Below are 21,639 nucleotides of genomic sequence, written 5' to 3'. Positions count from 1 at the left end.
GAGCAGCTAGCTATGCCCCTGTCCATATCTATAAGCTTTGGCTTGTTTTTGGAAGTAGTACAGTACAGACACTGTAGGCAATCTCCTGGTTAAACTAGTTTCAACCCAACTCTGACAGCTAGACATATTGTCTACCCCATAGGCTTTTTTTTCTTATTTCACAAGAGCTTGATGTGTTGCGGTACTAGGCATCAGCAAATAGCTTGTCCTTAAAAATAAGAAATTAGAATTGATACTATATTGGCTTTTGGAGGCATGTGTGATTAAAGTCCTATTTTATGGGTTAGGTTTCAGTAATGCTGTTTCAATTATATGTATTTGTAAGTTTCAAATTGAATTTGGAGCATATCTGTGAGCAGTCTTGAGGTATCCTTGGAGATGAGAGGTTGGGTAGGATAAACATGTTCATTTGTTTGTTAAGCATGAAAGCAGACAATAGCCATACGTTTGCATGCTTTAATAGGTAGAATGAACATAGGAGCTTTGCTGGATCTGTCCACCTATCTTGTCTAGAGTTCAGCTATCCACAGAATCTATATACCATTTGGAAGCCATAAGGCAGGAAAGCAATAATAACTATTCCTCATTGTTTGTCCCCATCATACTGCCTCTGAACCTGGAAGTTATCAAACATTTGTTTCATCATGGCACTTTTATAGAATCCATGAATGTTCTTATGGAGGGCTGGGGAGCCTCTGGGCCTCCAGAACTTTCACCAGACCCAGTCAGCATCACCGAATGATCAGGGATGATGGGAGATGTGGAGGGCCAGATTCTTTCTACCCTTATTCCAATGGACACCCTATGGCAGGGAATGAAGTATTTGTCCTAACCAATGTCAACTTCCCTCTTTCAAAAGAGCATCACTGACTAGACGCATCATAGAGCTTTCACTGCCACTCGTGATTCTGTTCTTGCTGCAAGCTGTACATCAAATAACTCTAGGCAGCATTAGCCACAAGTTAGGAACATATACCAGCTGACAGTACAGTATTATTCTCATTCATTTGTTTCCATTTCTTTTCCCACCATGGAAATTCCATGTGTTTTGCCATGGGGAGGGAGCAGGGCTATTATGAATAAGCTGACCCAGTGTGTGAACTTTGTGCTGATCTCTAACAAAATATCTGCCTCACACCCCTTCCCCCCCCCAAAAAAGGAGAAAACTTAACAGAACACTAGCAAGTCCATATCATAGATTTGTGTTATTGAGCTCTTCCTCAATACTTTTCAAAGTTACATGTGTTTTCAAACCATATCACTCTAAAAATCAGAATTTAGGACATAAAGATGGGCCAGCTATGTTGTGTGCATTAATGCTCCAGCTGCTTCCTGGAAGTGACTGTTAAAACTAGGCTTGTTCCTAGTTTTAGCTGCCTCCTGGACAGCTCCCCTGCTGCTCAGCTGCTCTCTTTTTGTCTTTGTTACTTGTTGGAAGCTTTCTCTTCTGATCAGTGCTCTGCCTGCCATTTCTTCATAAAACCTTACTGGCTTATCTCGTGCTTTCCCTTCTTTCACCAGACTCTGAACAAGTGGGAGTCAGAGATAGTAGGATTTAAAACAAGGCAATTTAATTCACCGAGGAAATGTGCCAGTTTAAATCAGTGGCTCAAATCAAGTTTCTGGCTTTATAATTCATACATTTGCAATTAAAGTGTATCCATTTGCCAGCTACATAGACCCTTTTTACTACCCAGCAGCATATTCCAAAATATCTGATCGTGCTGCTTACATTGCCTTTTGTACAATATAATTTATATCTGCTTACAGTAGCAATTGTCAAGTTAAGGACCCCCCCCCCCCCGAATTCACATCTGTTGAAATTTAAGGGGGGAATTAACCAGGTGCCGACATCCCCCCCCCATGTTTTTCTGGTGGAATTTATCTGTTTTATTTATTTTTAACACTGGCAGCTTTTAGGGTTCTGAAGTTCCTCCTACTGACAATGTTTAATGCTGTTTGCGATTTTGGATGACGAAGCTTTTTAAATCTATAGAGTTGTATAATAGAGGGATTGGTTACTGATGTGCTGCCTCCATTGTTAGACTAATAGAACTGTATACTCGGAAGGGACTCCAATGGATATCTGGTCCAACTCCCCGCAATGCCAGAATCACAGCTAAAGACTCCCTGAGAGGTGGCCATCCAACCTCTGTCTGAAAACCTCCGCCACCTTCTAATGGAGTCCATTCCACTGTCATAAAAGCTCTACCAGAAAGTTCTTCCTGATCTTTAGTGGGAATCTCCTTTCTTGTAATTTGAATCCATTGGTTTGGGGCCTACCCTCTGGAGCAGCGGAAAACAAGCTTGAGATATTTGAAGATGGATATCATGTCACTGTCATATTTCAGTCTTTAAAAAAAATCCAGGATAAACATACCCATCTCTCTCAACCATGGCCCACAAGGCTTGGCTTCCAGACCCTTTACCATCTTGGTCATCCTCATCTGCACACATTCCTAGACTGTGCTGCCCAGAACTGGGCACAGTTCTGCAGTTTGGGGTACCACTGGAGGCAGTATGCTTCTGAATGCCAGTTGCTGGAAACCATAGGAGATGAGAATGCTACTGTGCTCAGGGCTTGCTTGTGTGTTTTCCATCTGGTTGGACACTCTGAGAACAAGATGCTGGCCTAGATAGGCTGCTAACCTGCATCCAGCAGGTTCTTCTGTAACCAAGTTTGTGGCTTTACAACCATAGTTACCATGTTGTGTTTTTTTAGTCACCTAAGGTCTTCAACATACTTGCTACAGAAATTTACCACAATTATTATTAATTAATCTGCCAAAATGTTTCCCATCTCACCCTTTTTTTTATAGCAGTTGGTCCTGCTCCTGTAATTGCTTTGCCTGGCAGCTGCTACCAACCAATATTTTTATTAGCTTTTTCTTTACCCAAATGATAACTTGCCATGATATTACATGATGATGTAGCATCATGGTAAAGGGCCCTCTGGGTGAAGAAAAAGAAATAAATAAATGTGGTCTTCAGTGGCTAGCAAGTTTCCTCTGGCTCTACCACACATGTCTGAAAATCCCCAAAGTGACTCTGCAGAAGTGGTGGCAAAATTTGAGAGGGAACCATTTTGGACCAGCCTAATTTTTGTGCCAGCTTCACATTCAAAAGTCATGTCCCCCTGCCTCCTATTCATTCTTTTACATAGAAAACCAGACTTTAACTCAGTATGTTTGATATGGGTGTTGTAGACTCTTGCATGTTACTCTTTCATTCAGATATGTTAATGTAGATTATTTAGGTGAGATTGCAAAGTTGAAGTGCTTAATTAGAGAACAATCATTACTGACGTTTATTAAGGATTGGAAATTTATTGTGGACTTTCTGCATGAAAGAGAAAATGAACTTGTAATATCTGGATTTGAAGACTGAAAAAATACAGGTTTATATAAGACAGAATGGTTGGATCTTAAGGTGTGAATACTATATTTAGCTGCGTGACAGACAGCTGGAAGTCCTTTTATTCTGCTTTATCTTTCTCTAATCTTTCTTCACTCTTTCTCTTCTCTCGCTTTCTATTTCTTTAAGCTTGTCTTTTCTCCTTTCTGCCTTTTTTACACTAGTATATTATAAAAAGATACTTTGCAATGGGTATGTATTTTTGCATATCACTGAATAAGTATCAATAAATAAATTATTTAAAAAATATTATTTTAAAGGCATTTTATGGGACTGAAATATTCCAAAATATGATTTAAATAATACAAAATATGATTTAAATAACAACATGTAGTTTCCTCTTGGGAGGAAAGCAATGACAAACCTAGACAGCATCTTAAAAAGCAGAGACATCACCTTGCCGACAAAGGTCCGTATAGTTAAAGCTATGGTTTTCCCAGTAGTAATGTATGGAAGTGAGAGCTGGACCATAAAGAAGACTGATCGCTGAAGAATTTATGCTTTTGAATTATGGTGCTGGAGGAGACTCTTGAGAGCCCCATGGACTGCAAGAAGATCAAACCTACCCATTCTTAAAGAAATCAGCCCTGAGTGCTCACTAGAAGGACAGATCCTGAAGTTGAGGCTCCAGTACTTTGGCCACCTCATGAGAAGAGAAGACTCCCTGGAATGGGATGACAGAGGATGAGATGGTTGGACAGTGTTCTTGAAGCCACCAACATGAGTCTGACCAAACTGCGGGAGGCAGTGAAAGATAGGCATGTCTGCCGTGCTCTGGTCCATGGGGTCACGAAGAGTTGGACACGACTGAACCCCACCAACATGTAGTTTTTAATAACTAAAAATATATATCATTGATTTTTGTCCACCCTGGTGAAAGTGGAGAAGAGTCAATGAACTGGGCAGCAAAGGCCATGTACCAGACCAATAGTTTTGGTTGGTAATTTGTTGCTGTGTAGGCCTGGGAAAGATTTAGGATGTGCCACTCCAATCTTTCCACCAGGCTAAATTGAATGTTAATAGTATAAAACTACAGAAGGAGCTTGCTTTTTCATTGACCCTATACATTTAATTTGCATTACATGCAGCATAATTAGCAAAACAGTAGCAGGTCTATTATCCGCTTGCCAGCAAAGCTTAGCGAATCAATTCAGGTTTAATTCAAGAGGCTTAAATTCAAACATGAACTGTGCCCATGAAGGGAGTACCGTTTGCACAGTCATGTTTCTGAGTGGTTGTAAAATCTATTATCCTCCACAAAGGGGGATAGCCCTCTCGTGGGTTTATCCACAGGGTCCTGGGGGAGCATTATCTGCTGTGTCCACCCAACCTTTCATTTTCTCTGTGACAGAACACAGCAAGAAAAGGGCCTGTGCAGGTTGCATATGCAGAAAGAGATGTCATTTACGAGAAAAGTATTACGAGCCATCAACATGGGTTGCATGTGACCTCTGAAACTTTATCTGACTGTTAAGCTGGGAAACCTCCAATAAAGTAATAATTACATAATTTTTTAAGTGTCCCAAGCTGAGCTTGTACTTGCCCTTCTCCATAAGAAAATGCCTAACGAAACTTTGCTCATTTTGTGTATTCTGTTTGATAAAAACCTTACTTATTTTCTCAGGTATGGGCAATTATGAATCAGGGAAAAGCAAATAAGTTATTAAAGCTACCACAAAATCATTTCACTTTGCAAACGTTCTAGAATGCTTGTATATATGTGTGTGTGTTTGTTTGTGTGTGTGTGTGTGTGTGCAACAGAATAATGTCTTATTTTTGCAGCTATTCATTGATTCTTATTAACTGACACTGTTTCCTTGTAGGTTGGCATAGTATTGCATTATTCTACACTCTCTACAATACTGTGGATTGGAGTGACTGCAAGGAATATTTATAAGCAAGTCACGAAAAAGCCTCAGACCGCCCAAAACAGTGACCAGCCTTCTTATCCAAAGCAGCCATTGCTCAGGTATGGATCATTATAAGTGCTGTAAGATACACTCCACAGCTTTAAGCTTTGAATCCTTGAGATCAAACCTAAACATGTAATGTAAACATTCCTGTATCTCTGGAAATTGTGGAAATATTTTCAAACCTTGATATGTTGTTGTTGTTGTTTTTAAAATTTGCACCAAATATGTAGAATATATCCTCTTTCTGTGTAGTCCATCAGGTCGTGAGATGACTTCAGGCATGTATCTGTCATACCTACAGCCACATAAATTCTTCTCGCTGCATAAAAGCAATGTGTCTTATATCATATTGTTTGAAATAAGCAGAAATGTGCAGTTCAGGCATATCTGTGTGAGTGTGGAGGAGCAAGGCACACACACACAACTCGTAGACTTTGGTGCTGTAACAGAAACGTCTTGCCATCTGGGAGACAAAATGTAATTGGTGGCTTGTCCACACTTAACTTTTGTCCCACCCTTCACAGTCACAAGTCTGCATTTTAAAGCTCCATGTCCAAGCAATACCCTTTTTTGCTCCAAATCTTTCCCTGCAAAACCTCACTCTTTAAAGTTGAATCGGAGCAAATGGCTATTCGAGTTTTTGCATGGATTGCTGTTTGCTCCAATTCAGCTGTAAAGAGCTGTAAAGAGATTGAGCTAGAGAAAGCCCCAGAGCATCAAGACACTCAGACAGGGAGCCTGAAAATGCAGACTATGCCTAGAAAGAGCGGAGGAAACGTAAGTGTGGATAAGCCCCGAATAACCACTTGTTTCGGTGGTGGCAATTAGTAAGGAAGTCTAGACAGATGTCTAGCTTGAACGTCAGGCCTTGTGCTCGCTTGTTTCATCTTCACACCACCCACTCCCCCCTCCTTTTCAATGCATTGCTGCCATTATTATTATTATTGTCGTCGTCATCCTGCCTTTACTCCCAAAGGAACCCACAGAGTGTTTGGTTAACAATAGTTCCCACTTATGTCCAAATTGGAAAACTCTGGTTCAGAACAAGGCAAGATCCCAAGCCATTTTTTGAATTGGTTTAAAATCCAGCTTGTTCTAAGACCGCAACCATAGTTTCCTGTTCCAGACATAATAGGAAACAAAGCTTGACTGAAGATTTCCTGAATCAACTGTAGCATGCTGAGAAGAGAGGTGGGAAGGAGTGGTACAACTTGAGATTTTCATTTGCTTATAGAGTACTTTCTTTGACTAGTTAAGAGCTCCATTGAATGGCTACTGGAACAAGTTAATGCCAACAGGTCTATTTCAAGGTAATGGGCTTGATTATTGCAGCTATTGTATCAAGATTTTGGGAGAGCTTTCAGCATAACCAGAATTTGGACAGAGAGCCCAGAGCTGCCTGCACCATTTGGCAATTTCCCAATAACTATAAACGTAGGCAGATTCAATGTAGCATGCCCACCTCTGCAAAAAAGAAAGAAAGATCCCAACTGACATTCTACCTTGAGATAGTGCAATCTGCTCTATGACCGTATAACATTTATATAAAAATTCCCTATTCAGAGATGCACATGGAACAATCTGTATTTAGTCACATCATTGGTTATCTGCTGCTTAAAATACTTTCTAAGTTCATTACAAGGCCTTTAAAATCTGTCTAATGGAAGAAGAAAAAAGTAACGTTCAGCAGAAGCCCTGAGTGCTCCATCTGAAATGAGAAGCAATGTTTTTCCTGAGAACCAGAGTTACTCAATTTGTGATTCATTATAATGTTCCCCACTCAGTAGTTCATGGTAAAATGAATAATTGCCAGTTTCACATGCCACAGTAAGGTTATTAAAGTAGCAGATTATTTCAGGTTGCAAAGACCCAGCAAACTGTGTTCACCAAATTCAGTTCCTGTTAAGAGTTGAAAAGATGGTTTTATTGAAAAGATAGCTCCAATTAGATTTCTTTGTAACTATCATTTTGTAAGTTTGGGGCAACAACAATTAATCAGCATGGTAACAATGCAGCACCATTTTTGCAGTATCACAACTTGAAAGTAATGGTTTAATACCTGTCTAAAATTATTCTGGGATTTTTCTAACTATGGACATCATTAGCATCAGAGGCACAACCCCAGAAGTATCTAATGTAATTCAATAATGCTAACTATTACTGCTAACTAAGCCAAACAATACCAAATAATCTTTTTCATTTCACACAGAAAATGGGCATATAATGTGGAAAATTAAAATATCCTTAAAGCACTAGAATGTCTTACATTTCTAATTAGTCCTTTTCCTCCCAACCTTTTTGAAGGATAATGATGATTTTTCTAGGTTTTTGACACTTTCAGAGACCAAAGTATTCAGCATTAAAATACATATTATTCCAATTAAATCCACTGAAGATGGTTAGATTTTAGTTTTTTATATTTTATTTATTTTATTTTATTTTATATTTTAGTATTTTATTTTAAAAAGGTAAAGGACCCCTGACAGTTCAGTCCAGTCACGAATGACTCTGAGGTTGCGGCGCTCATCTTGCTTTACTGGCCGAGGGAGCTGACGTTTGTCCACAGACAGTTTTTCTGGGTCATGCGGCCAGCATGACTAAGTCTATACCTCTAATTATGGTTGCTTCATGCATTTAAAATTTGGGGCTCAGCTACTGCATATTAATGTACACCAAAATAATAATAATGATAATAATAATAATGAAGTGAGTACTTCCTATAGGTTCTCAATCCTTTGTGTCCTCCAAGAATCTCTATGTCCCTGTCTCTATATAATCACATTTACATAAATGACTTGGTGGATATATTTGCCTGTGTTGGACTAAAGCAGTTGGTTAGTTAAAAATACCTGTTTTGATTCAGTACCGCCCCCATCGTTCAGCCAGGACACCGAGGTCCAGCTCTGAGGACCTTCTGGCAGTTCCCACATTTTGAGAAGTGTTGTTGCAGGGAACCAGGCAGAGGGCCTTCTCGGTAGTTGCACCCACCCTATGGAATGCCCTCCTGTCAAATGTCAAAGAGATAAACAATCATATTGCTTTTTGCAGACATCTGAAGGCAGCCCTGTTGCTTTTAACATCTGATGTTTTCATGTGTTCCTTTGGTGTTGTTGGAAGCTGCCCAGAAGTAGCTGGGCAACCCAGTCAGATGGGTGTGGTACAGTACAACAACTATGACAACGCAACAGCAATATTAACTACTACTATTACTACTACTACTACTACTACAACCATGACTTCTTTTTTAGATTGTATGTAGAACTGAATAGTTTTCCAGCTTCTAGGTGGGTGTTTTTATAGCATAATATTGCTATAAGGGACATACAGATTTTTTTGTGATTCCGTAAAGAATGTTGTTGCAGGCAATTAAGCAATCAACTTTCCTTTTAAGATAATTTTACAAGCTACATTTTTTAAAAAAACAAAGAAACATTGGTTTTGAATCAGGAGAATTGCAGGGATATAGAAATGTGCTGTTGTCAGTTTCAAATGTAGGTGAGGAGGTGTCTCTGTAGAAAGCGCTTCTGCAAATGTGTGAGCAATTACTACATATAGTTGAATGAACAGCAAGGTTTAAGATTTCTGTTTCTGTGCTTGTTATTTATATTTATATTTATTAGGTCTCTACATACAGCAGCCATAATATTTCAAGGAATCAGAGGTAGATTACTTTAGAAGCCTCTGCGTTATAATTAAAAAATATAGATCCATGCGGAGAAATTATTCCTAGAAAGCTGTGTCAGAAAATAAGAAAAGATTGGCCAGGGCTTGGTTGTCCTCCATCTTATAATACTAGCCAGTGTTGCTCTATATTTGTCTTTTCTAAGCTGGTCTCTGCAGTATAATTTTATTGCTTTCACTAGCTTATTATTATATGGGCCCTGTAACATCTGACTTAATCTATTCCTTGTTAAATTGTGATCCTAATAAAGGCTTCTGCTTTATAGTGCAGTGCTTTATAATATGAAATTAAATAACGTAGATTAAATTTTTGCCCAATTTGTACTTTAAGATGTATTTTCATTTGCCTTTTGATGAAATTAACCAGTACTTCTTGACTGGCTAGCTTCGCCCCCCCCCCTCATGTGTTTCATTAGATGCTTAAATAACAATAGTTTTCCAAATACGTAATGTGATTCATGGTGGATTCAACTAACCCAGCATGCTAGTGGAAACCACTGCAAGGACTCAGGCTAGCATGATGTGGTTTCTCCACTCTCTTCCCCCTATACACACACCCCAATCCTTTCTGGGGGGTAGGCAGAACCCCCTGAATATTGTGGAGAGGGTGTACTTGCACTGACAGAACAATCAGAAAACTGTGTCCTTCATGCAGTCTGAGTTTCCTAAAAGGTAGTCTCACCATAAGAAGAGATAACCTGAAGTTGATTGATGGGCAATGAGCTGCAAGAAGTCAAAACTGTGCCTTTATTCCAAACCCTTGAAAATTTGCTTAGGAATATTCAGCATGTCTTTGCAAGGATCTATTGGCACTTAGAAACCATTCAGGTGACCAAAGTACCTTCAGAGAAGCATCTGATTGTCTCTATCAACTTATAAACTAAAGAATATTTTACTAAATTAGTTAAACATTTGTGGTAGAACATGCGGTAAGAGAGATGAGAAAAAAGCATTTGGAATACTTGATTTGAAATAGATGGAATTTGGTTGATGTTGAGCACTTCCGGATGACCTGTTTATTGAGCACCCATCCTGATTTGTTTGCAGAGGGGTTAGATGACGTCAAAGCAGATGTCATCCCACACTTTCCAATGTATTTCAGCCATTTCCTTATCTCAAAAAATCAGATGTTTGAAGGCAGTGAATTTGTTGCTCAGGACTTTCCAATCAACTGTAACTGCACAACCTGAGATTGTTGGTATATGATTGAATCCCACCCCAATATAGCTCCAGTCTAAAACACCCATTGTCTAGAGTTGAGGTTGTTCTAGGAATTATTGATATGTATTTAGAGAACCAACTTCAGGATTCAATAATATTGAGTCTTAACTGATACACGGTAAAGACATTCACAGCTACCAGTTGCAAATTTGGGCCAGGGAACAACATTCATGGCTTCCAGCATTGTGGTTTGTTCAGTGTAGTTCAGTCAACAGTTTTTCTAAAGCCTACTGTGTTCTCCTCAAATGAGAGGCTATAAGGAAAAGATAACTCCAATGTTCCAGGTTACATAGGTTTCCAGGAAAAAATCCTTAGCTTCAAGAATATCTTCCCTCTTAGAGTGGTGAATAATTGAAGCCTCATAGTGCATAGCAAATATCTATGGTTGGATAATTAATGCTCTATCATCAATACAAAAGCAAAACAGGAAATATAACTTATGTCTCTGATGTTAATTCAGATGCTTCTCATCATAGCCAATGAACACTTTAAATGAGCTCCTCTCTTGTGACAGTAATTGTGATGTGTATTTTTAGACCATTTTGAATTGTGCTGTAATTAGTGTAATTCATTAATGAACAATAGACATTTTTAGTAATTCTTATACATTTGCAGGCTTGCATATTCTTGAATAGCACAAGTCATTATAAGCACACAGTTTATAATAGCTGCTTCTAGACATAATTCTCTGACTTTGAGCAACCCTTCTAACATTTGGATTGAAATATAAAATACTTGCCAAGGAATTTGAGCTGAAGAATCATGTGGCCTTTTGAATATTTGCTACAAAGCTTGAACCAGAGGACAATCAATTAAAAATTATAGCATTCCACAAATAGCTGTCTGAATGCTCTTTTTTTCTGTGTTCTTGGCATCACAAATCAGTATATTAAACAAAAAGTGTCAGTTATGGAAAAAGATTAAATATAGTATAATAAATTGTATTTTCTGACAATTTGTACGATGGAACTAAACTTTTAGTAGTTTGGTTTAAAGGTATTTGCAATCTGGTTACAATGATATAAACAGCTGCCTTATACTGACCTCATTTGCACAGCATGGTAAACCAAATTATATCATACAGGGATTGCATGAATGTGCAGGCTTCCAGAGAGGAACGTGTAACACTTTGCTCCTCCACAAATGTTTTTAGTGCCATACCACAATGAGCTAAACCAAGGTTTGGCTTATGTCGTTCAAACCTCGGCTTGTGGTTAAGCTCTCTCCTCACTAACCTCAAAGAACAAACCACTGTCTGTAAGATTATTCAGGGGGCTAGGAAAGTGGACCAGAGCTAGCTCATGTAGAGAGAGATAGCTTGAATCCAAAATGAAACCAGGTTCCAGTGTGCTAGAACTGACTGGAAAACATTACGTGGACTTCTGAACATTAATTCAGTAATACCAAGACATATCCAGAGCTGCCTATTCTGACTGGAAGATAGCTCTCGGTGTTTTCATGCAGGGGTCTTTGCCATTCTCGCTGACAGAGATCCTTTAGCTGACGATTACGTAGGAAGGAAAGGTGATACTGGTGACCTCTGTAATTCAAGTTCATGGATTATGTGTAACCAATCGTTTAATATAGCACTTCATTTCAACTGTTACTGCACATAAACATAGAAATATCAAGATGACCCCAAATATGTTCCTCTCAAACTACATTCTTATGCTGTCAGATTGAAATACTAAAACAAGGGCTGAAACAAAATTCCTCCTACAATTTGTCTTCAAAATTCTCTGTGATTTTGATGTCGAATGTTCATCAAATATTCAGTGTTGCTACTGTTTTAGGTCTAAATCCAGCTTCATGCGAACATGGTTCTGCCTGCCCTTTATCTACTACCCCTTGAAGCCTCTCACGCTCTCCCTCCTCAGTCTGTTCTGGGGGTTCCCCCAATGCTCCAGAGCAGACATTAGGGGCGCTGCAGGAAGAAGAGGATCTGAAAGTCCTGTCCTGTGAGTGGAACTTCGTAGCACTTTTTAAAGTGCTACTTATGCTGGCAACAATAGTCCAGTTAACTCATCCCTGGCTTCAAGGCCCTTTCTTCTCCATCTCTTGGATAAGGGATTATCTGACTGCAGCATGAGAAGCCTCCCCTCTCCCAATGAACTGAACCAAACCTCAGCCTTCAAAGCAAGCAGATAAGCATATATGATCTCCTGTTACAGCTCACACCAATTAGTCCCAGGGTTATATTGACAACCAAGATGGGTTTTACAGGGCTTCTGGGACATTTGCACCATTTCGTTCTACAGACTGGCTCAGGTTTCTAACCATGGTCTGTCAGGAGGGGCCAAGAAACAAAGCCTTATTTGGCTCCCTCCAAAGGATAGCTGCCACTGCTACTCCAGCATTGTATTTTCTCCAAACTCCTCAGTTATGCACCAACTTCTGCCTTATAATGTAGTATCTGAACTGACTTGACACAGAATGCTGAGATATAGCAATCTTCCAGCTCATTGAATAGTTATGGGCTCCTGTAGATTTTTTAGTTGCTCTAAAATAGTTGCATTAAATTTAATTGAATTGAATTAAACTATGCCACCCAAAATAGATGTATGAATTGCCACAAGTGTGCTTTAGCAAAAGCTAGCCTGCATGGTTACCTGAGATTTTATATTTTAAAATCAAAATGTTTACCAAGAAGTTTTCTTATGGATGAAATTATTTGATGCTTCAACTGCTTTGTTGACTGTTTCAGAGGACATTTACAAATATAATTTGAGCTGTGAGGGCATGGGAAAATACTTGCCTACTTGCACTTGTTCTTAGGTTGACTTCTGGAAATCCTATTTATGCCTTTGACTGTTATTGCTCCTGAATTGCTAAAATAATATCTATCTTAAATGGGTTGTATTTGTCTTTTGGCAAGTCAGTCTCTTTAAGCTTTGCTTTTCTAAACAATAATCTCCCTAAAGCAGTTGTTATGATTTTGGATGAAATAAGGTACTTGGCTTACTTGAAATGCATTAGAAAACAATAATATTCACAACCTTTTCACATTCAAATTCTTGATCCATTGTAGCCTTCCTGTCCCTCCTTTCCTCTATGATGTATTTTATTACATAACCAGCTTCTGACAAATTTAAAGTGTGCCAAATCTGCCTGCAGTCTTTTGGAGACATTTTGAGTCTAGTGAAAACTGGCATCTAGTCCTCCAGGTATTTAGATTCAGGTGTTGCACTGATGTGGGCTAGAAATACACATGCAGTTCCTTCATGCACATAATATTTATTTGAATTCTGAAGCTCTATATGGACAAAAAAGCAGCAGCAGCAACCAACATGCTAGAGATTGTTCACTACAGTTGTATAAATAACCCTTTCAACTTCCTTTTGAAATCTCAAAAGCACAACTTAAGACAATTTAAATAACCAGTAATCCACAAAATCAGATAATCATTCACCACAGCACTACTGGCTGAGTCCAATGTTCTGGCTTTTCTTTCATTTCTTCTCTGGAATGGCAATGGTAGATGTATTCACAAAAGAAAAATCCCATTTAATTTGTAGGAACCAGCATGCTTAGAGCTGCATATTTTGTCAAATGATAGTAGCAATTTCTCATTTACAGTAGAAATTAGGCCTTTTCCCTTTCAAAACCCAAGTGTCTTTGAAAGCTGCTGAGAGCTAATTCATATGTTATAGAGGATGTGAGCACAGCTTTCAGTTTGTGTGAGAGCCACAAGTTCTACTTTATGCACTATAGAAAAATGGGGGAGGAATGCCCAAGTGGTTCATTGCTACCGTCAGACCTCTCACCTGTTAATTTTGGGTTCTGTGGATTTGATACATTAACTTAATGCAGTTATTCCGTGGTATAAAAAAAAAAAGACCACAGTGTTTCATAATGACTGGTATATGTGTTAGGAAGGAAACACTTCTTATCCTCCCCCTTTTGTTACCATTATTAACTTTGCTTTCTAGAGACACAATGTTCTTAGAGGAGCATAATTACACTTGGAGGGCAGGGAGGGAAATTAACTCTCTTCCTGCTTATGTCTTGGATCCCGAATACCCTGAAACTCGGACGTTTTGGCTCCCGAACACTGCAAACCCAGAAGTGATTATTCCAGTCTGCAAATGTTCTTTTGGAACCCGAATGTCTGATGGGGCTTCCGCAGCTTCTGATTGGCTGCAGGAGCTTCCTGCAGCCAATCAGAAGCTGTGATTTGGTTTTTGAATGTTTTGGAAGTCGAACAGACCTCCGGAACGGATTCCATTCAACTTCCAAGGTACGACTATATATGTAATAACAGGGTATAAGATGGGGAAGAAGAAGGAGAGGGGGGAATGAGCAGAGGGGAGCATCATCAACATACAGCCTGTGGTCCTTGCTCCCCTCTCCACAATCCTCTGCTTTCTGCTTTCTTCCTCTTCTCTTAAGAGTTGACTCTCACAAAATAATAGCCAGCTTATGATTAAAGGCCTGTCCAACAAGGGAGGCAAGATATGGGCATTGAGAGCTTCCTATAAAAGGCAAAGGAAGGGGATGGTCAGAACCCTCCCTGGGGAAGAATTAAAGGGGAACTTGCAAGTCAGGCTGTGTGCTTGGTGCAGTAGGCAGGTAAAAGAATTCCTTGCCTGAGTTTCTGATAGCACTGCAGTTATTGCTTCAGTGATTATAAGGCATGAATGGACCTGCAAAAATAGGGCTGCCTCCTCCTGTTCCTTTCTGAATGTTCAGCAGTGAACAGGAGGAAAAAGAGGTGGTAGGTCAAAGGTCTTCCACTTCTTTGCCTCTTCCATCCATCATTGATGCCTCCCATCCATTAATTTGGGAATGATGAATGGAGGAAATGGGGAAGGTGGTGTAGGGCTATGGAGCATCCACACCCTGCTTATCACTTTTGAAAGATTTTGCCTGTTTTTGAATATTCACCTGCTGGATACTGTCTTGGCTATCAGAATGATATGTTTCCTGTTGTTGGACTGCACTGCCAAAAGGGGGAGCAGTCACTTCATTCAGCCAAAACCATTTGGAGCTTATTTTTCTTGATGGCTGTTAAAGAGATGCTGCTTTGCAAGCGTTCCTCCCAGCATGATTTAGCTTCCATTGAAGAACAATGGATGTCTGTAGTTCGGATTCATGCGAAGCTTGGGCTATTTCTGGCTGCATAGGGTCCGAAAGAAATGAGTAATGCTACTTATATGAGTCACAGTATGTGCTCATCAGCCTGACTAATAGTGTCAAATTGAGATTTTGAAGCTATTGTAGCCACACACACAAAAAAAAGCTACCTGAGGGACTGGCCTTTTCTCCTGGTTCCTGCCTAAAACACGCAAACAGAGGCTTTTTTGGAAGTAAGAAATAGATCTTTATTCAGGCAAGTGACAGAACAGAGATACAATTCGGGAGTTCTGGAGCAGGATTAAGAAGTTCAGAACTGGATGGAAGCAGTGAAGATGTTTCAACAAGTTTCCCTGCCGCTCCCACCAAGCTTTTAAATGTGAGGCATGGCATGCTCACTCACAAGCCTTGTGGAAATATTGGGATTGCAAGCATGCACTGCACACATGCGCATGAGTCTGCTCCCATCTGCAAAGGCTCCTGTTGAGTCGCTGTCGCCTCCTGTTCAGCCTCCCTCCATGGCTGATCAAAGTGCTCCTCTGCCTCCGCTGTGGCGCCTTAGGATGGTTGGGGGGAAAGGTGGTATCCTTGCTCTCCATTCCAAACTGACTGCAGTTGGAGCGGAAAAGGGAGATCCACCTCGTCTGTTTCTCTCTCTGCCTCCATCAGCCTGCAAACCGAAGCCTTATCCCAACAGCATTGTGGCAGCAATTCTGTGTAAGCTCCCTGCACTTTTTTTTTGTTCACATGCCAGTGGAATTAATGGGAATATCTCATAGACAAGTCTTGAACCTTCCCAATGCTGCAGCTTCCTTTCCTACATACAGGTGAAACTCAAAAAATTAGAATATTGTGGAAAAGTCCGTTTATGTAAGCAATTGTTTTCCTTAACTACTGGAGTTTATTATATGAGATAGACTCATGACATGCAAAGCGAGATATGTCAAGCCTTTGTTTGTTATAATTGTGATGATTATGGCGTATAGCTGATGAAAACCCCCAAGTTGAAATTGTTAATTTGGGGTTCTCATCAGCTGTACGCCATAATCATCACAGTTATAACAAATAAAGGCTTAACATATCTCGCTTTGCATGTCATGAGTCTATCTCATATATTAGTTTTACCTTTTAAGTTGAATTACTGAAAGAAATGAACCTTTCCACGATATTCTAATTTTTCAAGTTTCACCTGTAGAACATTTCCATGAGATGGTAGCAGGCAGGCTTTCCAGTTTCAGCACTTCCGAATATTCTGCTGATTTGCAAGAAGACAAGCCAGGTTACGAGTGAAGATGCATTCTAGCAAATGTTGGCTACTCACCTGAAAGAGAAGGAAAATGCAAAACCCGTTGTAAACATCATTTGCCAAAATTGCCTTTGGTGTACAAGGGATCATCCTGGTACCTCGTGAAAATATACTGAAAGTGACATGAATGAATGATGTCTTACTTCTTTCCTTCACACACTCCTTCGTTATACTACTCTTCTCTGGTTCTTGGTTTTGAGTTTGTGTCTTCTCTCTTTCAATGCATCCCGCCCTCATCATCTTCTGGGTGTCTAGGAAACATCTGTGGTTAGTTGTGGTTTATGGGAGCTTACAGAAGGAGGCACCTGGGCCTTCCATCTTTGCTATCCATAAGGGTGCTGTAAAAGGATGATGTTATTTAATCCATTGTAGTTCAGGAGCTTTGCATACAGTACCTTTGACTTTCTCACACATTCCACTTCCCCATCTGTGCTTCCACTGTTTTGTAGTGCTTATCCAACTGTGCATGTAAAATGCATAATTGCAAAATGCACATATAATTTTTGCCTGTTTTTGTTGGTTCCCCCCTCCCTTAGGATTCTTAATTACCTGCAGTTTAGAGAACGTAGCAAAAGGCATGTAAATCTTTTTCTTTAATATTCATAGCTCTGAACATCATTCCATTCAACTGGTCCAGGTTGTTCTGTTTACAGAAAATTGCCTGGAAGCAGCTTGGGATTTGCTTGGAAACGTCTCCCTCAACCCAACCCAACCCAACCCAACCCACAGTCTCTGTCCCGTGACATTGACTTTCAAGCTTGATCTGGGATCCTCCCTATGTCCTGTTTATTGAACATCCACCCTGGGCCATACCCACCCCATACATTAAAAGCACTGCTATTCCACTTTGACAGTGATAGCGTGTCTCCAAAGGACCCTGGGAACTGAACAACAGTTCCCACAGTTATTATCAATCAACCCCTCTTCCCAAGGAACTATAACTCTGTGAGGGGAACAGAGGTCTCTTAACAATTCTTAGCACCCTTAACAAACAAACTAGAGTTCCCAGAATGCAAAACATGACTGTTAAAGTGCTTTAGATATATTGTGCTGGTGCATCCCTGACTTGCTTGCACAAAGCTTACATAGAAGTTAGACGTGTTCTTCTTTATTGATTTGCCATTCTCCTATTCGTTTGGAATGGCCTTCTGCTTTCAGATTCTGCAGTTTTAAAACAACAACATGTTAGGTGCTTAAAAAAACTAAAAAGCTTGCTTTGACCAAAACTGCTTGTTTATGTATGACCCAAAGGGATGCAGGGATTTGATCAGTAAGTTGGAGCGGGTATAGTGGTAATGAAACTTACCTAAATAGAGTACTTGGGACGTAGATAAAATTGTGATTAGAAAGTAATTGCTGGGAGGAGCAACATCCTTGCAGATTCACACTCAATTTCATTTTGATGGTGTGCTTAACTTTTAGAATTTGTTCATTAGTGACTTTTGTGTGTGATTTCAGAAACAATAGTCTTAGGCTCACACTACTACATGGAGTCCAATCAGTCTTTAATTGGCTTTAAACAGAGAGAGAGAGAGAGAGAGAGAGAGAGAGAGAGAGAGAGAGAGAGGGAGAGAGAGATGGAGCGAAATATCTATCTATCTATCTAGGGAAAGGGTGTGGGGGAAAAGGCTGCTTAACCCTCTCTTCTTTCAGTTAAAAATTCATCTCCCATGTCTGGTGTTCTTCCCATATGGTAGATCCTCCAAGTGTCCCTATTTTTGAGGGACAAACACGGATTTACAGAAGCAATTCTGGTTTCTGATTTGATCCTGGAATGTCCCACTTTTCCTTAGTACGTCCCTATTTTCATTGGATTGTTTGCCATGGGGGGAAATTGTGGGGGAGAGACATAAAAAGGGTTAAGCAGCCCTGCTCTGGGCACTCCTCCTTCACTCAGATTTGCAGCCTGCCCAGACTGCTTGAGTTTTGAAAAATGCTAAATGAAAGAATCACCCAAGTCTGAATAACATATAGTTTAAGCCACAGTAGGAAGATTTCTGTGGCATACACAGAGAGCCTGTGTGGTTTCTATAGGCAGCATATGCAATTTTTTAAAGTTGCAAAACATATAATTTTCAGTTTAAGTTTCACATTATAATGAAGACTATTATAGGGGGAATTGTGTATGTGTAGAATCAAGGAGATCGGTAGTGTTATACACTATGGTCAGAGCAGGTATAATTTGAACCTCCTTATTACAGGCTGCTTTCCCTTATAGTTCCTATTTTTGATTGAGCCAGCTGGTACATTTAAAGAAATGAACTACTATTATATATATATGTTACGTGTTAAGCTATAATTTTCTTTCATGCATAATAACCTATTTTTTTTTATAATGCAAATGACAAATTTCATGGTGGTACATTAAATTTCGTAGGCACGTAACTTTAATGTCAGTATCAATCACAAACTTTATGTAACTATGCAATGATTTTGCATGTGAAGGGAAGATGGGTAGAGATTTTGCAAACAATCTCTTTTGTCGAGAGCTGTACCTCTATGACCATTCTTTTATCTCTTTTAAAAAAAGAATGGTAGAAAAACAACTTTAGGTATCATTTTAAAAATGTATTTTTGGTTTTATCACATCTGTGCTCTTCAGAAATAAGTTAAACTGCTGAGATTTCTAATTGCTACCACGAGAAACACCTTAAAATGAAACCATACGGCTTTGGGGGGGGGGAATAGAAAATATATATATAAATTATATAAAGGGTGAGTTGAATTCACAGGTGGGCAACCTGCAACCAGGGAGCTGCATGTGGCTTCAGTCTCTTCTTTCACAGTCTCCCAACACTTCCTGAAACTGCTCCATTCTTCCGATCGGAGTTCCTTTCTTCCTGTCCTTTCTGGTTGTAAGATTTGCTGAATATAAGTCCCCACCCCCAGCTTTCTGAGAACAAATTGGTAGGCTTTTGCAGTCTCTTTCTCATATATGTAATCGACATACACATTCTCTCTGGCGCAGGAATTACTTTCATGTGCTTTCAGAATAGTACTTATATTGGTGTGTTATATTAAAATCCTCTGTATACAGAGTAACCCCATAAATTCAAGTGGAGCTTATGCAGAATTCTAGATTACATCAGGACACATTTGTTTCCGGCTTCACTCACCTTCAGTCTGTCCACTGGTGGCATTCAGCCTCTGAGAGATCTATCCTTTAAATTAGACGTGGGGCTGCTGCTGAAGGTGATTCAGGAATTTCAGCTGGTGCAGGATTTAGTAGCTAGGTTGCTCACCAGTGTAAGACCGTTAGACCATATAACAACAATACTGACCCGTCTGCTCTGGCTGCCAATTAGTTCACGGGCCCAATTCAAGAAACGGTTTAGACCTATAAAGCTTTAAATGGCTCAGGACCACAATACCTCAAGGACCGCCTCTCCCCATATGAACCAGCCCAGACCCTACAATCACCAACTAAGAACCTTCTTTGTTTGCCTTCTCCACAAGAGGCCCAGAGGGTGGCAACACAAGAATGGGCCTTCTCTGTGGTGGCTCCCCGCTTATGGAATACTTTCCCCAGGGAGGCTTGCCTGGTGTTTTCATTACATATCTTTAGGCACCAGGCAAAAACATGCATCTTCTCCCCAGCCTTTGGCTAGTTAAACAATCTGTGGTCTTTAAAACTGGGCAGGGTAGAGTGGGGTTGTTTATTACTGTGTTGTGTAGTTCTGTGTTTTTAAATTGTAAACAACTGTGTGATCCTTGGATGAAGTGGGATAGAAATTTAATAAATAAATATTCTGGCAAAAGTGGCTTTTATCTTTACAATTCCCGCACTTCTGTACTAGTAGTCTAGTGGAACAATAAATGAATGAATAGGTACATGAACAAAAAGTAGGTGGGATCCAAAGGGGTTTGCATGTGTGTGCATGGATGTACACATGTTCTGTGCGCACACAGCGCTCTCCAAAACTGCTTTTTGAATTCCTGTGACTTTCTACAGCTATTTGGCAACTAGCAAACATAAAGCTTTTTCAAATACAACAAAGCACTTGCTGGCATTTATTTTAACAGTTTGCCCTTTGAAAACCTCTTGACTACTTATAGCATGGGTGTTAAATGAATATAAAACTGAAGGGCAAAACACTCAAATCAGCAGATGGCCAGAGACCACAGCCATAATTTTTCACTGGAAAGTGAAATGGTGGCTTTGCTGCGGTTTCACAAGATTCCAAAGCAGGAGCAAACTGTGGTTTGCAGTTCTGTTTTGTAGGGAGTGCTTCAGCCACAGTTTCCTAGTTCGGGCATCTTGGGGAAATTGAGGTTTGACAAATCTGGAAGTGTCCTTTGCATCTGGACAAGAGAAAGGAGAAGGGCTTGTTGCTCATTCTTCCCTCAATAGAATTCACTTATTGAGCCAGGAACATTATGTCTGAACTTCTCCAGTATCTCAATGATTCATTTCTATACTTTGGTGTTTCAGTTGTTCCATACTCCCATATTTTGTTATTAGGGTGAAGACAGATACATATTCTAAAGTGTGGTAGAAGTGGTTTTTAATATGCATTTTCAGCTCTGAGCACAATTGTATTTATCTATTTTATTTGTTGTTGTTGTTGTTGTTCAGTCGTTCAGTCGTGTCCGACTCTTCGTGACCCCATGGACCAGAGCACGCCAGGCACGCCTATCCTTCACTACCTCTCGCAGTTTGGCCAAACTCATGTTAGTAGCTTCGAGAACACTGTCCAACCATCTCATCCTCTGTCGTCCCCTTCTCCTTGTGCCCTCCATCTTTCCCAACATCAGGGTCTTTTCTAGGGAGTCTTCTCTTCTCATGAGGTGGCCAAAGTACTGGAGCCTCAACTTCAGGATCTGTCCTTCTAGTGAGCATTCAGGGCTGATTTCTTTGAGAATGGATAGCTTTGATCTTCTTGCAGTCCATGGGACTCTCAAGAGTCTCCTCCAGCACCATAATTCAAAAGCATCAATTCTTCGGTGATCAGCCTTCTTGATCAGCCTTCTTGAATTATTTACTTATAATTAAATTTGTATCTCGCCCTTCCTCCCACAGGAGCCCAGGAT

At 39.9% G+C, this 21,639-nt stretch overlaps 1 protein-coding gene across 6 annotated transcripts in view; it reads left to right on the top strand.

Moving 5' to 3' along the window:
• ADGRA1 (adhesion G protein-coupled receptor A1) overlaps positions 1-21,639 on the top strand; it is a 314,608-nt gene that overhangs the window by 268,843 nt on the left and 24,126 nt on the right. For all 6 annotated transcript variants that reach the window (XM_033149325.1, XM_033149326.1, XM_033149327.1 and 3 more), the window contains one exon: positions 5,238-5,383. In XM_033149325.1, the coding sequence (XP_033005216.1) occupies positions 5,238-5,383 (146 nt within the window). The remainder of the gene's footprint in view (positions 1-5,237; positions 5,384-21,639) is intronic.

This window comes from Lacerta agilis, chromosome 5, assembly GCF_009819535.1.
Source record: "Lacerta agilis isolate rLacAgi1 chromosome 5, rLacAgi1.pri, whole genome shotgun sequence".
Classification (NCBI taxonomy): Eukaryota; Metazoa; Chordata; class Lepidosauria; order Squamata; family Lacertidae; genus Lacerta; species Lacerta agilis.
This window is presented reverse-complemented; position numbering and strand designations above follow the sequence as displayed.